This window comes from Myotis yumanensis, unplaced genomic scaffold, assembly GCF_028538775.1.
Source record: "Myotis yumanensis isolate MYYU_CA2020_CCGP unplaced genomic scaffold, mMyoYum1.0.hap1 SCAF_8, whole genome shotgun sequence".
Classification (NCBI taxonomy): Eukaryota; Metazoa; Chordata; class Mammalia; order Chiroptera; family Vespertilionidae; genus Myotis; species Myotis yumanensis.
The window spans coordinates 20022738-20039689 of NW_027223759.1; the positions used below are offsets into that span (position 1 = coordinate 20022738).

The 16952-nt window shown below is 46.1% G+C and overlaps 1 protein-coding gene across 4 annotated transcripts in view; it reads left to right on the top strand.

The window, feature by feature from the left end:
• Nucleotides 1-11461, top strand: part of SMARCAL1 (SNF2 related chromatin remodeling annealing helicase 1) — a 46493-nt gene extending 35032 nt beyond the window's left edge. For all 4 annotated transcript variants that reach the window (XM_070422089.1, XM_070422087.1, XM_070422090.1 and 1 more), the window contains exons 13-18: nucleotides 2572-2642; nucleotides 6431-6533; nucleotides 7319-7501; nucleotides 8617-8717; nucleotides 9685-9781; nucleotides 11137-11461. In XM_070422089.1, coding sequence (XP_070278190.1) covers nucleotides 2572-2642; nucleotides 6431-6533; nucleotides 7319-7501; nucleotides 8617-8717; nucleotides 9685-9781; nucleotides 11137-11397 — 816 coding nt within the window. In that variant the 3' untranslated portion in view covers nucleotides 11398-11461. The remainder of the gene's footprint in view (nucleotides 1-2571; nucleotides 2643-6430; nucleotides 6534-7318; nucleotides 7502-8616; nucleotides 8718-9684; nucleotides 9782-11136) is intronic.
• The last annotated feature ends 5491 nt before the right edge of the window (nucleotides 11462-16952 follow it).

Consider the following 16952-nt stretch of genomic DNA (forward strand, 5'->3'; position numbering starts at 1 on the left):
CTTTTATCACCTAATTTGAGCATTAATTATTATTTGGATTTTTAAATGTATGTAGATTTTGCTTCAAAATACATATTATTTATATATACATCTATACTAATAAAAGGGTAATATGCTAATTAGATCGGATCGACCGGACGTCTTCTGGATGTCCGACGTCCTTCCAGACAAAGCCATGGTGGCGGGGGCTGAGGTAGAGGTGGTTAGGGGAGAGCAGTTAGGGGCAAGATCAGGCCGGTGTGGGGGAGCAAGCAGTTAGGGGCGAGATCAGGCCAGCAGGGGAGCAGTTAGGGTTGATCAGGTTGGCAGGGGAGCAGTTAGGGGCATCAGGCAGGCAGAGTGGTTATGGGTGATCAGGCAGGCAGGCAAGTGGTTAGGGGCCAGTGGTCCCAGATTGCAAGAGGGTGCAGGCCAGGCTGAGGGACCCGCCCGAATTTCGTGCACTGGACCTCTAGTTTATATATATTTAAAGCAGAATTGGAATCATGTAAACATACATTATGGTTACAAAACTGTATTCATGATTACAAAACTGTATTCATTCTTTTCCATATTGTTAAATGTCCTTTTAAAACAGGGGTGGGGAACATCTATCCCGAGGGCCGAATAAGGCCCGGGAAATCATTTGGTCTGGCCCTGCCAAAGCATTAGGAGTGAGTTAATTAAATGTTTGACCAAATATAGTAGGCTACTTTTTAAGTTGATAATTTTGTGTGGTCCACGGATGATGTTATAAATATCCAAATAGCCCTTGGCAGAAAAAAAGGTTCCCCACCACTGTTTTAAAACATAATATTTAAACATAATTTAGTATTTTCTACATGGTTATATTAAAATTTTGCCAACCATTTTTAGTTGTATATTTAAGTTAATTTAACTGTTCACTATACTAAGTATACTACACTGGAAAAGTAGCTTACATGTAAACTTATGCACATCATGAGAATAAATTTTAAGGAGTAAGTTGCTGGGTCATCAGGTTGGCATGTTTTTTTTAAATTGATTTTAGAGACAGGAAGGGAGAGAAACATTGGTGTGAGAGAGAAACATTGATTGGTTTGCCTCCTGCCTGTGTACCGACCAGGGATCGAACGCGCCACCTTTTGGTGTAAGGGACAATGCTCCAACTGAGCCTCACTGGCCAGGGCGGGTTGGTCATTTTTGGAGGCTTTGGTCCACGTCGACACATCATTCCCAAAAGGTCAGCCAGTGTGCCATCCCACCAATTGGGCATTGTATCTTGGATGTGCACCCACCTCGTGATAAATCTTAGGGCACAGTTTCTGAAAGTGCCCTTCGCCATTTGTTTTGCCCTCTCCCTTTCTTATTAGCAGGTGCCGAGTGGGTGTGGGTGGGAGGAGTTTTGACAGTCTCCAAAGGACACAGGAGAACTGCAGACTGAGGATGCCTGGGGTACAGTCTGCAGACAATGGGAGCCTGGCTCTGTCCCCCTACCAAGGACCACAGGAGGTTAGAGGGCCTGACTTGCTGCAAGGGACCCTTTTAGGGTATATGAATGGACTTCATGAGCTCATTGGCCACAAGCAAAGGTTGCACATGTGTCCAGAGCCTCCTTAGAGGTAAACTGGGCCTATAGCTGAGAAACAAGTTCAGATACACTGCCGTGGAGTCGCATCTTCAACACGAGTTCCCAGGACATTTCAGCTGTTTGATTGGACTATGGCCACCAATAGGAGGGATAGTGCCTCCACACATAAGTTAGATGGGTGCACTCTGCCAGTGTCCCCCCGAATTCCTGTGTTTCCTGGGTATCTTTCTCCTTGTCAAGACCTAGAGGAAAGTTACTGTTTAAAACAAGAAGCCCTTTTGACCTGGCAGCATTTTTGCTAGTGGAAGGAGACAGCTGTCCTGCGTCTCTGGGAGCCCAGAGTGATAGTAGATGTTACCTTATATTCCAATGAAACTATTTGAGCATCTCCTGTATTCACATTCCTTACTAGGATTTATTTAGGTGCAGAATGTAGAGAAAACATGTTTGTTTGTTTTTCTCCTGGGAAGTCATTTACCTTGTGTGGGAAACATACCAGATACATTTGACTAATGGTTTGAGATGATACAAGAATAAACTAGTCGCAGTTCATTGGAATTGATTTAGCAAGTCTTGGATGGAGGTGAGCTTATCAGTTGGGTATGGACACAGCTTGGCAGAAGAAAGGGAGCAAAGAACGTGGGCAGTGCCATGTCGTGTGTAAGCTGTCCCCAGGCCGTAGTGAATAGGTGTGCTAGCAAGGCTGCACGTCTGCCTTTCACTTGAGCATGCGTGCACGGTGCAGCTCCCCCTGAAATGCCTGTCCAAACAGCTTCCTCCTGCCTTGCCCCTTGGATTCTCACACCAGTTCCCGGAGGGTGACAGAGTGGCTACCATGTTTCCAATGACAGAACGGAGCTCAGGTAGTTCTGTGGCTGAATTGAGTGTAAGTCAGGGTCTCGGCTCTGGTAACTGGTGCTAGAGCGTTAGGATTTGTAAAGCTCATAGTAGCGATAAGCATGTCAGCTTAGCTCAGAGTCCTCAGAGTGGGAGACTTAAACCCTCTACTTTTCTTCCCACAGAAAGGACAGCAGAGAGAAGCCCTCATTCTCTTCTTCCACAGAACAGCTGAAGCCAAAATCCCGTGTGTCATGTAAGTGGTCACCGAGTGCGGACTTCTCTCTCATCTTTAAAAAGAAACACCTGTTGTCTTAGCTGGTTTGCTCAGTGGCTAGAGTGTTGGCCTGTGGACTAAAGGGTCCCAGGTTCGATTCTGGCCAAGGGCACATGCCCGGGTTGTGGGCTCGATCCCCCCCAAGTGGGGGGCATGCAGGAGGCAGCCAATCAATGATTCTCTCTCATCATTGATGTTTCTATCTCTCTATCTCTCTCCCTTCTTCTCTGAAATATATATATATTTTTTATTTCATTTTATTTTTTTTTTTAAGAAAAGAAACACCTGTTGTCTCAGTCTGCCAGAATGGTGGTGCTGCTCTGCGAGAAGGGGTCAGAGACTCCAATCACTGCCACCTTGAGTGTGAGGGTTCGGGCCCCACAGCCTCCTCACCCACAGGCATGGGCAGGTTTGCCTCGAGCGCTGCCCGCTGTGCGTGGGTCCCTGTGAGATCTTGTCTTAACCCAAGTAAGCTGGAGCTGCTGTCACTTATGAGGAGCGTGGGGGTGATCCAGACACTAAGGGAAGTTTCTCTCTTGCTAGGAGTACTGCTCACTAGCCCGTAGGAAAATATGCACGGTTTTGGGAAAGACAGAGAAGCTGCCTTATGTGATTCTCTGTTCTTCTCCAAAGACATGACATTTCAGTCATTCTTACCTACGTGAAAGGAGAATCTCAGAGTTTGTTCAAAAGATACAGGCAAGAGGCCTTTGCCACACTGAGTTCTCCTTCCACCTTATAACTAAGTCTGAAGTAATTTCTATTCTTAAAATTATCCACTGACTTAAAAAATCTCAATTGTCTCCCCTTCTTAAGAAACACCCACTCATATTCGATATCACCAGGGTGGAAACTTGAGGCACTTCTAATGATGTGCAGTTTGCCTCATTTTTCATTGTTTAACATTCATGTGAGACTCTGGCAGGATAATGGTCCAAGTGATTAAATTTCAATGAAAATGAATTTGGTGTGGGTTGAGCAGAGCCAGGTTGGCCGCGGGGACCAAGATCTGTGGGTGAATTGAGACCCACAGCCTCCCCTCTTCACTCAGCCACCAGCCCTCTGGCCTCACCAGCCTCTCCCTCGGCACCCAGTGCAGTGAGAGTGAGTTCACTGTGGTGTTCAGATCTAAGATTCTCCACAAAGCTGCGGAATGCTGGCCAGCTCTCTATCACCCTCTGGGCATGGCCTTTTCATTTACAACACTGTGGCAAACTCCAGACGTGTTTTTACGGCCTGCAAACATCTCACAGAAACAATCCGAATTGCCCCCACCCACCAGTCCATTTCTCACGTGCTGCCAAATAGCAGGTGGCAAGAGTGTCAGTCCCCTCCCTCAGCTCATGAACTGCAAAATCCAGGGTTGGTGGAGTGCTAGGCCTAGAAGCAACCATATTCCTTAGAAATTATAAATCTAATCATTTGCCACCTTATAAATAAACTTGGTAATACCTTGTCTTAGTCCATTCAGACTGCCATAAAAAAAATACTATAGACTAATAAACTATGGTGGCTTAAACAACAAATATTTCTCATAGCTCTAGAGGCTAGGAAATCCAAGTTCAAGGAGCCGGCAGATTCAGAGTCTGGCTTGCAGACAGCCATATCCTCATGTGTCCTCACATGGTGGAAGGGACCAGAGTGCCCTCTGGGATCTCTTTTATAAGAGCCCTAACTCCACCACCTCCCAGAGGCCCTACCTTTCAACACCATCACACTTACGAGTTTTGGGAGGGAACACAAACATTCAGTCCATAACATACCTTGTACATACTTTTTCAAAATTCCATTATAAATTATGTAGTGCTTTATCGTTTCCAACAATTTTGACATCTGTTAACTCATTTCACATTTACAGCCTCTTTGTGATACCAGTAGGATGAGTCATATTGACCCCATTTCTTAAATGCAGAAACTGAGTACATCTCATGGAAATCTCTGCACCTGAGAGTCACATAGCTAGTAAGTAGAAATTAGATTATAAATCTTAAAACTCAGCCCTGGCCAGATAGCTCAGTTGGTTAGAGCATTGTCCTGATACGTCCAGGTTGTGGTTCGATCCCTGGTCAGGGCACATACAAGAAGCAACCAATGAATGGCTGGAGCAGCAGGTTGATATTTCTCTCTCTCAAATCAATAGAGAGTTAAACAAGGAGAAATGGTTAAGATGGTAAATGTTTTAAAGATCTCAAAGCTTTAATTTTCTCTGCTAGTTGTTTGGGTTTTTAAATTGTTTGTTTGTTTTTGCTGTTGTCTGTTTTCATTTTAATGGGCATCTTTCAATATAGAAGCCAAGGTTATTGTGGTAGGTGAGCATTCCAGCCTGGTGACTTAGGGGTGTGGGGCGGGCAGAGCAGAAGCCGTGTCTGCGGTGTAGAGGGGACAGAGGCGCTAGGCATATTGGGGCCTGTGGTGATTATGAGCCAAGTTAATTTTATGGTTTTGTGACTTTTTAATACTGTAGCAATAAACATTTTTGCTTATATCAAGGCAAATTTTATGTCTCTCAAACTAATTAGATTCTATTTAGTACCAACGATCCACAAATTGAACTCAAATCCATACCCTGGCTGGCCATAGTGATGTTAGAAAATAAATCTTAGATGTTTAAAGAACAGTCCACTTTCTACCACCTGCTTATAACAGGAAACCTTAGATCTGTCCTGCTCTAGGGTGGACAGTGTCTGTTCTCTGTGCACACACACCTGCGTGTGAGCATGGCCTCAGGCAGAGGAGAGCCCCTTCTGTCCCGAAGCTCACCTCTCTGCTGCCCTGCAGGAGCCACTGTGAGCTGGACTGGAGTGTGAGTCCTCTCCAGGGTGTGCTGCCCGGCGACGCTCCCCTTCCTTTAAGGCCCCTGCTAAAGATAAGAGTGGGAAGTCAAGAAAAAACCCCGTGCACCCTGGCCCTTGTGGCTCAGGTGGTTGGAGTGTTGTCCCGTACACAAAACGGTGGCGGGTTCTATTCCTGGTCAGGACACATACCCAGGTTTCTCTCTCTCCCTCCCTCCCTCCCTTCCTTCCTTTCTTCTTCCCTCCCTCCCTCTACAACAAAAATTTAAGAAAATTACATGAAATGAGAGAGAAAAAAATACAGTGCACAGAGGAGAGAAGTAAATTAAAGGGAGAATAAAGACCAAGCAAATCAGGTCCTTCACCCTATATTGCTTTGCCTCAGGAAAGAATTCCCTTACTACTGACTGACCTGCTGGCCCTGCAGTGGGTGATCTAATGCAGAAGGGAGCTGAGAGCTCTCCCTGACCGTCTCTTCAGGATTATTACTTAGATCTCAATAGTACATTTCCAGAAATTTGGTTACTGACAATAATCCCCTAATCCCTTTTCAGATCTATAGACAACACTTTAATTTGTATTGAAAACACATTATAATGATGTTAGCAGCCAAGTGCAAACTGTTAATTATCTTCATGATCCCAGGTAATAAGAATGTTTCAGTAACATATCAGAGATACATAAAACATGAAGCTTCAATTTCTTTGTATATGGGAGATGACCAAAAAGTATGGAAGAGCTCACGTTGCACATGGCAGAAGATGGCTTGCTTCCCACAGCTCCTAATCTCTCTTGTATTCAAGTGACCTGGCATGAGGGAAAGGGGGAGAAGTGAGCCCTCGGGGAAGGGAGAGAATGGGCCAGGCAGGGCAGGTACCCCAAAGGTGTCTGATACAGGAACGAACAGTCATTTGTCAGTAATTAACCTCAGCGGGATAAGCAGATGTTTAATTTGTGTTGTCATTTCAAATGCAGTGAATATATCCTGGATCTGCTGGAAAGTGGAAGAGAGAAGTTTCTAGTGTTTGCACACCACAAGGTGGTTCTGGATGCAATTACTAAAGAGCTGGAGAGAAAGGTAAGCTTCCTTTGAAAGTCCACACCAGATGCTTTTATTGTTTGTGGCGGCTGCTAAGTTGTTCTGGGCAGGTGGAGGTCAGGTCAGCAAAGAAGTGAGAGGATGGTTTCTGGAAGCATTGCTAAATGTTTCTGAAGAATCATTCTTGCTTGTAAAACCACGGGGCGGGTCAGAATATTCCAGCAGTGCATTTAACTTCCTCCATACTCTGTACAGATAGCCCAAGAATCTTGCTTTGGGAACATCTCCCAGTGGGTCTTCCATCATTCTGTGTAAATAATTAGAAAATTGACAAGAGATGAGGTAGCAAAACGTCTTTCTATGTGGAGACAAGTATCTCTATCAGTGTCCACTTTCTTCCTTTTTTCTCCTTATCACTGTTGAGATGGCTTTGTTAACTGCACACGGCCGTGCATAGACTTCAGTACAGTTTTGTGGCCCTCAGTAAATCGGGTGAAAATCTTCCTAGAAGATTTCCTAGGAAAACTTAACACATATGTTCACCCCTTTTTCATTTTTTGTTAAATTTGAGATCATAGATTACCTTTTGTCTTCCTTCCTCTTTTACATTTACGTACTATTTTAAATATGCCAAAGAGTATAGAGAAATGTACAACAAACTCCTGTTTCCCCATCCACATTGAATAAATGGAAAATTTTGCTGTATGTATTTCAAAGTTTATAGTTCAAGTAATAAAATACCTCAGTAGCCCTCTGTTCCATTCCCCTTCCTCCCTCCCCACCTGTAACCTCCGTCATGACGCCTCCCCACGCTGCTCCCGCAGAAGGTGCAGCACATCCGCATCGATGGCACCACCTCCTCCGCAGACCGGGAGCAGCTGTGCCAGCAGTTCCAGCTGTCCGAGAGGCACGCCGTGGCCGTGCTGTCCATCACCGCCGCCAACATGGGCCTCACCTTCTCCTCGGCCGACCTGGTGGTGTTCGCCGAGTTGTTTTGGAACCCAGGGGTAAGGGGCGCAGAAGACGTGGAGCCCCTGGGCATGCTCATAGCTGCAGGGGGGAGGAGTTAGTGTTGGTGGGTAAGGCAAGGTGTCTGCAAGCTGTCCCTGGGGCCAGTGCATCTTCCATCCGGCTCCGTTAGCCCTCAATAGCGTTTACTTTCCACATGTCAGTCTTCACTTAAAGACTTATTTGGCTAGCTCTTAGATCTTCACAACCCCCTATGTAGTAGTATCGACACTATCTTATCAATGGGGAAGCAAGTTTTAGAAGGCTAGAAGGATGCATAGCTGTCACCAAAGAGGGTAGCTCATAACAGCACCAGGCCGCAGCCCAGGCCTCTGGCTTTCCACTGTGTCCCTTGTATTAGCCATTGCTGTAAGCTGCTCTCGCCAGTGTGGCCACAACAGGGCAATGGGTGTGGGTGTTCCCTGAACATGGTCACTGGCCCTGTCTGCTCAGCAAACGGCTGTGTCAGCAGATAGAAGCCATTTTTTTTGGACTCATAAAATTTTCTCCTGAGCTCCAGAAAGAGTTTGTTTCTCCTCGCACGTTCTCACATACTGTGGCTCTCACTGGCCACACATGGCGACCGCTCTAATGATGGATGGGCTTCAGGTGGAATGCACTTTGTAATGGAAACAGGCTCCTGGTTTTCATTATTCCTTCAGGGCCACCCCCATGTAAGTGCCACCCTGCCCCCCTCACAGCTGGCCTCTCCCTTTGGTGCAGTGTTGATTTAGCTAGGAGATGACTGTTCTTATTTCACGGAGAGAAGAATAGAATGTGCCAGTTTCCTTCGTTTGCCCTTCATCCCAGCCTGATGGAAGAACCGAGGCTTGCTCCCCCTTCACAGCACCGAGCTCCGGGCCCAACACGAGGCCATCACAGCTCTCCAGCTGCGGTTTAGTTCGCCAACCGGTGTTCTATTTGGTTCTGTCTTTTGTCAGATGACAGGTCATTTGTAGGTAGAGGCCGGCAGGTCCTCCGCCGTGAGGCACGGCAGTGAAATCCTTAGAGGAAGAAGGGTTGTGCTGGGACTTGGGGGCCAGGGGCTGCCTGCTGTGGTGGGCTGAGCCGCCTCAGGCCTTACCCTACATACCCTGACCCCCGGGCCTTGCAGGTGCTGATGCAGGCCGAGGACCGGGTGCACCGCATTGGACAGTCGAACTCCGTGGGCATCCACTACCTGGTGGCGAGAGGCACAGCTGACGACTACCTCTGGTACAGCTGGCCACCGGCCCGGCGGTTGGGCTTGAGCAAGGGTGGACACCAAGGATGTATTTCCTTTTCTCCCTAAGGGCTTCTGCTTTTGCTAAGGACTTCCTCCCACTTTCATCATGAGCACATCCAGCTTCCCAGCAGCATTCACTGGGGACCTGCGGGGTGCATGAGGAAATCATGCAGGAATAAGGGGGTGTGGCTCCTTCCCTACTGACCTGAGACGGGAGGAGACTGATGATGATGCAGCACTTGCTGAGACAGGGTGCAGACTCCTTCCCCCTTTATGACGAGGCTGGGACAGCTGCTGGGCCATATGTCTGGTATCTAAGCAAAAATCCCAACATGCCCTTCCCATTTCTCCCTTCCTGATAGTAAGTTTCCTGATTCTCTCAGTTACCACCGCTCATCTGTTTCCAACCTCATGACTGAGGGGTCTTAATTCTACAGCACGTGTAGCTCATCCCTACTTCCTTCTCTTGGTTTAGTGCAGCGGTTCTCAATCTGTGGGTCGCGACCCGTTTGGCGGTTGAACGACCCTTTCACAGGGGTCGCCTAAGACCATCCTGCATATCAGATATTTACATTACGATTCATAACAGTAGCAACGAAAATAATTTTATGGTTGGGTCACAACATGAGAAACTGTATTTAAAGGGCCAGAAGGTTGAGAACCACTGGTTTAGTGGGCAACTCATAACAGCACCAGGTTCAGAATATTGCAGGGAGGGAGCATCTATTTCCTACACATCTTCTAGCAGAAAGAATTTTGAGCCTGATGATACGAGTACGACATTGGTTGGTTCACAGTTGAGAGGAGGCAGATACTTCAGGTGGACGTTTGTGCCTTGAGAGATGCAACAATGTGAAGCAGCAAGCATATCACTGCCCCTAAGAACAAGGAGGGTGGTCCGCTTTCATCTGCATTCTGTGCCGGTTGGATTCACTGTGGCTCGTTTCTTCCCAACAGGCCCTTGATCCAAGAGAAGATTAAAGTTCTGGGTGAAGCCGGGGTTTCCGAGGCCAATTTTTCAGAAATGACAGAAGCCACTGATTATATCTACAAGGTAACAGCAGCACATGGCTCCTCACCACTGGGCCGAAGGAGGCCTTAAGCGGCCTGCCAGCCCTTGGGGCCTGAGCGGGAAGGCATGAATCACTCCTGGGACCGCCCCGCCCAGGAGCTGGAAATGATGGTCTGCAGTCACTCTCAGGCCAGTCCACATGTGCTTCCTTATGGACAAGTGATGGCACTGACTCCTGCGTTGGACCTTCCCTCGGAGGTTCTCATAACACCAGGGCTTCCACACACTGCCCCTTCCATGAGATCATCTCAAACTGGCAGAAAACTCCCTGTGCAGCTGTTGAGTTACTGTGAAAAGTACATAGCAACACCTAGCAGGGCTGCCCCCAGAACATGTCCTCAGCGCAGAATGAGGCATGTCCAAAACCAGGTACTGCTTTTATACCACTTATTTCTGCTCGGACATTGCATTTTGTTCTCAGTGTCTCCCATTTTATAGAGGGGTAAACTGAGTCATACAGGACAATGAGATTTGCCCACAGTCACAGGCCTTGTTTTGCTAGCCCCTCTTATGACCTAGGAGAGAAAGAGGCCAGTGCCTCCTTCCATGGCCAGGGTTGTCAGAGGTGCTGAGAGGAGGCTTGTTGGCCTCTGGAGAGGACAGCTGGGGCCCAGCAAGCCTGCCCTGGCCTAGCGCTCCAGCCCAAAGGCTGTCACAGTCTCTCCCTCCTCCGTTTCAGCGAAATTCAATGGAGAGGAGCAAGAAGCCCTTCCAAAGGCTTGCGTTTCCACTCGGGTGGTTGACATGGAAGTGAGGACCCAGGCAGTACTGCCTGCTGGAGGGCCACTCCCGAGAGAATTGTTTGTAACTAGAGCTTAGTGGTCGAGCCTAACGCAGGGAGATAGCTTCACAGTTTCTGGTCAGGAACGGAAGTGCTGTCTTTTTCTTGTGGAAATACCAATCCTGACCTTGGAATTTGCCTGCTCCAAGTTAGCAAATACTGTTACCATCACCATAGTCGAATGCATGTTAACGGTTATTTCTCCCTGGAACAAGTTGCCTGCGGGGCATTTCCTTGGCCTTGCTGTTCAGATGGAGGGTGATGAGAGCCCAGCACAGCGAGGGGCTGGCCTTAGTGGCCTTTGATTTCACTCCCCATCTGGAAGGACAACCATTTCTCTTTTTTTTCTTTATCTAATGAGCAGGAGAGAAGATGTCTGTCAGACACTAGGCAGCAAGGCTGTGTTAGTGATGTGCGGCCTGCGCTCACCCTGGCATAGTGCCCACCCGACACCAGGAGATGTAGGGCCCCTCCCTGTGTTCTCCCACCAGCCACATGGCAGGGAGTCAGGGTGGAGCTGGATCCTTTCATCTTTCCTTTTCTTTCTCTGATGAAGGACCCAAAGCAGCTGAAGATCTACGACCTATTCCAGAAGTCCTTTGAGGAGGAAGGAAGCGATAAGGACCTCCTGGAGGCGGTGGAGGCCTTTGACCCGGGAAGTGCTTCAGGAACATCCGGAAGTGCTTCAGGAACGTCGGGAAGTGGCTCCCAGGACCTGGGAGACTGGCTGGATGGAGACACAGCGACGGGCAGTCCAGAGAAGAAAAGGAGATTTGAATTTTTTGATAGCTGGGACAGCTTTACCTCTCCCCTATAAGAAGGGCAAAAAAAGCATTTAAAAATCATGGAATTCATTAATAAAATATCACTTTTGTTTTTAACACCTGTGCTCCTTTTATCATCATCTGGGTGCTGGTGCTGGTCTCTAGTCACAGCGAGTTTCCAGGTCAAGGGTCAGCGTTTCCTTTCCAACCTCACAATGTATGGGTTTATTTGGGTCTTAATTAACCTCAGCTTTCCTGGTTGAGAAATAGAGACCGTAGGTTGTAGTAGTGGTTATTTGTGTTGTTTAAATAATGAGGTGCTTCCTCCACATCCCCCAAAATGTGAAATTTTAAAATTGATTGACCCAAAAAATATTTATAAAGCACCTACTATGTGCCAGGCACTGTTCTGGGTGCTGGCAGTAATTCACCAAACACATGAGAAAGTGTACACCTTTGCAGAGGCTATCATATCAAGGGAGAGGCAATAGTTACACATCCCAGGAAGAGAAAGAAGGAACTAGGCGTAGAGCAGGAATTGATAAGTTTTTTCTGTACATAACCAGATAGTATTTTTGGCTTAATGGGCCAGGACATTTATGTGGGCCAGGGCATTTCTGCTGTAAGAGTGCGAAAATAACCATACATAATCTGAAACAAATGACTACGGCTCTTTTCCAATAAAACTCTGGTATGGACACTGAAATCTGAATTTCATATAGTTTTCATGGGTCACAAATGGTTACTCTTGATTTATTTTTAATCACTTAAAAATGTAAAAACCACACATAGGGCATGCAAAAGCAGGCAGTGGACAGGGTTTGGCTTGCAGACCATAGTTTGCTAACCCCTGGTTTAGAGCAGCACTGTCCAGTATAATGTAAGCCATGTGTGATTTTAATATTCTAAGCGTGTTTCAGAAAATAAAGAGGGACCAAATCATTACTTGATTTAACCCAATATTGACATTTCAACATATAATCACTGAAATTACCTCTCTCTCCCTCCCCCGCCCCCCTGTCTCATTCCCAAGGTCCTCCAAAGCAAGTTTTATTTATACCATGTAGCCTATATATTTTCAGGTAAACCATCTGAAATGTACTTCTGAAATGTATTGAGAGCCATTGGCCATTTTGGTGTGATTTAGTAAAGGACACTTGGATTTAGTTATATGGAGACTGAATACCTTTGGGTTAGGAAGGATTTCCACACTAACTCCTTTCCCTTCTGTACTTTGCAGCTCAGCCCAGACACATACACCCCAATAGCCGCTGTGTTTTCTGGAAATGTCAATTGAATGAAGAAAATTTGGGCTCATCTCATCCCACTCCTGTCCCTGCCATCCATTGTCCCCTGAAAGGCTTTTACTAGAGCCCCCAAACTCCCTCTCCCCTCCGCCACAATCCACTGGCAACATCTCTGCCTCCCTCACCAGGGTCATTAAGTGGAGTCTTGTTCCCTGAGTGACCGTGGTTAATTTCTGCCTTGAGGGCCTGGCGTCAAGAAGATCCTGTTAGCCTTGATCCACTTGTGCTTGAATTTATCATGTCTTGTCCTTCTTGGCTCCACACAGCCTTTTTCTAGGTCAGAAGGAGAGCTGGAATCAGAGCTGGAGGTGCTGTTCCCTCGCTGCTGGCTCTTGGGTTTTGCCTTATCTGTGCATTCTTGACTGTTGGAGCCTTGATGCTTTATGAAGCTCTTTTTAGGTGAAGTTAAACTGAAAAGAAGATAAAAAGAAGTCTAACCATATTTTTTTACTCCATCCTCTTGCTTTTTATCAAGTTCAGGATGACAAGGTAAAAAAATGGCTTGGAAGCTTAAAGGGTTTCATGGGAGCAGTCTCTCATACTTACGTTTTACTTTGGTTTTGCGTTTTCCTCTGGGGTCTCAGTGAAGGAAATGGATTCCTAATCGTAGCAGAAAGCATTGAGAAGCCTGGGAGTCAGTCTTTTGGGTCTTATGACAGCCAACAGTTACTTGATTTTGCAACACCTTGCTCACATTCATCCCCCTAACCCATTAAACAGGTTTTATTGAGTACCAGGTACTTTTCCTCTGTTTCTATTCCCCCTTTTGAGGGATAAAATATAATACAGAAAAGTTTACAAAACACCTTTGCAATCATGACCTCAAGCTTATGAATATAACAGTACTATAAACTGTATTGTTTGGCTGTTAATGTTTAGATTTACAATCCACTTCAAGTTTTGTACATGGGGTGAGGTAAGATCAAGGTTAAGTGCTTTCCATATGAATATTTAGTTATCTCAGCACTACTTATTAAAAAGACTTTCCCTTCTTATACTGTTCCACGGTGGTTTCTTTTTCACTGTTACAGATTTGATGTGAAAATTAATCTAGAAATGTATAAGTTAAGAAATGTCAAAGTCCTACATTCTCATTCCTTCTACTCTTATCCCTAGTTCCTAGGGGTAATAACTAATATAAACAGGGATGGAGCCATCGGTAGCATATTCCCAATGCATACGATTATATAGAAATATACAACAGCTCCTCGAATTACATCGTTTTGTTCAACGTCTTTTCATTATAATTCTTGTTTATGTTCATTAGTCTATGGTAAAATTGGTTTTCTTATACGTTGTTTCACTTAAGGTCACAGAACCTATTGCCATTAAGTGAGGATGTACTGTATGTAGAATTTGTTCTTACAAAAACTGTATCAAACTGTTTTTATTGAAAATGGCTCATTTCACATAAAGTATTTGGCTATATATATATATATATATATATATATTTGTGACCGGATGACCGGCCAGTAGTTATGACGCACACTGACCACCAAGGGGTAGACGCTCAACACAGGAGCTGCCCCCTGGTGGTCAGTGCACTCCTACAGCAGGAGCGCACTTCAGTGGTGCGAGCCTCACCCATGGACACTCCCCCTGCACCCCTAAGCAGTGGTGGTGGCAGGCACAGCGGGCCAGATAAGTGCCCAGCCTGGGCTCGGGCTCCTTCCCGGCTGCCTGCCACTTTGTGCACTACTTTGTGCTGTGCAGGATTGACACGGACAGCAGGCTGGAGCCTGACAAGCTGGCGGGTAAGGCCGGGCTGTGGCGGCATGGAGGTCCACTGATCCCCACAGGCCAGGCCGAGGGACCCCACCAGTGCACACATCTGTGCATCCGGCCTCTAGTTGTTTCATATTGATCTATCTGACCTCTTTTAAGGGTTGCAGATTAACTCCATTCCTGATGGATGTGTTGCCTGTGTCAGTGCTCTGTGAAACCTCCATTAAAACAACAACAACTAGAATACATTTATAGTGAAACTGTGGAGAGATAAAAGAACCGATGCACTGAATGCATTTCAGACACTGGATCCTTTCTCAGTGTCTCGGCCTTGGAAAACTTTGGCCCCTTCTTTCTGAGTCGGCCCTTCCCTGCAGAGCTTGGACCACAGGTTCTTAACGATTATGTACAGACTCTGCTCATGTCAGTGGCCACCAGACACTTCACTGAAGGGCAAGCAAGAGTTCTTCAGGCAGGAAGGGAAGGAACAACACGGAGACTGGGTCTGCAGAGAAACCATTTCTGAATCCAGCATGAGATGAGTTTGGGATGACACTTGATCCTCAGATTTCTCTGAAGGATAAAATGTTCCATATGTCCCCAAGAGAACTGGTTGACTCGACAGCTTAAAGAATTGTTCTCTGGAAGTGTCTTTTATTTATTTTTCTAAAGGTGAAAGTGAATTTTGAGTGCTTCTGGGGAGCAGGGTGATTCACCAGAGATTTTTACTGAGACTTTTATGGATATGCATTACAGTTAACAATCTGTACACCTGATGGTCCCCTGATGGGGACGGAGATTTATTAGCCAACAGATAAGACAAATTGAGATTTTATGAGAGGCACAATTCTCTGAAGCCACTGAGAACTGATTTCATGAGAGTGCTATTTGTACATCCTCAGGCTTGCTATTTTAAAAAAAATTGTTCAGTTTTGACAAAATTGCTCTGAACATGAACAATTTCCTCCTATTATGGAGTGTCTCGTTTATAGCCATTCTATTGCATTCTTACTCATGCAAGGGACGGCGGTGAGGCGATGGTAAATGTTCTACATGATGATCTTAACTAGACTCTAGAGCCAGCCCAGGAGAGCGTGTGAGGCTGGCCTTGCTCACCCCCTCACCCAGGGCAGGTGAGCTCACTGCTTGGACTGGAGGCACAGACTGAATATTAGAGTGCTCATGTTTTAATACTCCTGCTATGAGTCCGGTTTTGCACTGATGTGAATACATTTTTTTAAATTTATAGTTTTCTGAGAGCAGGGCATCGTTTTGGTGGAGAGGTTTCCAGAAATCATCACCCAATTGCAGTGTGTTCTCTACTGGGGAGGGAGGGACTTACTCCTGGGCCCCTTGCTATTCTTCACCCTAAAGAGGAAAAGGGGATGTGAGGCCTGTGATGGCACTGAGAGAACTTGGGCACATCCTGCTCCCTTGGGGGACATCAGGTAGCTGTGACTAGTAGGTTTATTTTGTTAAAGGTAAAGAAATTAAGGAGAGAAGTAATGGGTATATTTTTAAGGGAAAGTAGAAAGCAGATCTGTTGTAATCTCCTGAATATGGTAGAAGAGGAAATAGCATTGAATAAGCATCAGGAGATATTGAAATCGAATTTTATCATCACCTTAACAATAATAACCATCATTTAGAAATGCCCACTAGGCACTTCATAAAAGTTATTTCATCCTCCAAAGAACCTTACGAGGGGTATGGAATACTCACTTTGCAGCTGAGGAAAAGCTTGAATCATGTGACCTAGCAGAAGAGGACTGGTCTGTGTGACCAGTGTGACCTTGGGCAAGTCATTTTATTAGCTGTGTGACCTTGGGCAAGTCATTTTGACCCCCATGGGCCTCAATTTCCAGTATGGGTTAATTATCTCTAAAGCCTTTTTCAGTTCTGATGTAAATGGGTTGACCCGGACAAATTAAACCCTTATAAACCTCACCATCATACCATGCAAGACACCATTTCCCCATTCAGCAGGTATCCGTTACAGAGACAGGCCAGGCTCCCTGCTCAGTCCCGGGATGCAGAGGTGGACACATAGGCCCTGCCGCCGTGGAACTGACTTGCAGCAACCTGGGGTGGTGGTGTTTTTGTTTTGTTTTGTTTTATAAATAGATTTTATGCTTCAGAAGAGTTTTTGACTTATAGAAAATTTGAGGAGATACTCCAGCCCGTTCTCGTGTTATTAACATCTTACATTAGTATGGTGCATTGGAGTGGAGCCTTGGTTTATAGTCATCACTGTGCCAGCCTCCTGCAGGGCCTGCTGCTTTTAGGCGATAGGATGTAGAAAAAAATGCGATTTGGAGTCATAAGATTTACGCACTTCTCTAATCCAAGAGCCAGTGAGCAAATCGCTTAAAACTTTCCTTGTCCATAAAATGGAGGAAATGGCTCTGCATTGCGGGATTGGCGAGGCATAAGATAGTGTGGATATGCGCCACAGTTTGCGAATCATCGAAAACGGGCTGAAAGACTTCTTGCCACACTTCCCAGGAGGCCGCGCGTTCGAGGAGTCCTCCGAACCATAGAGCTCACGTCCTAGCTGGGCCTCACACGCACCACTT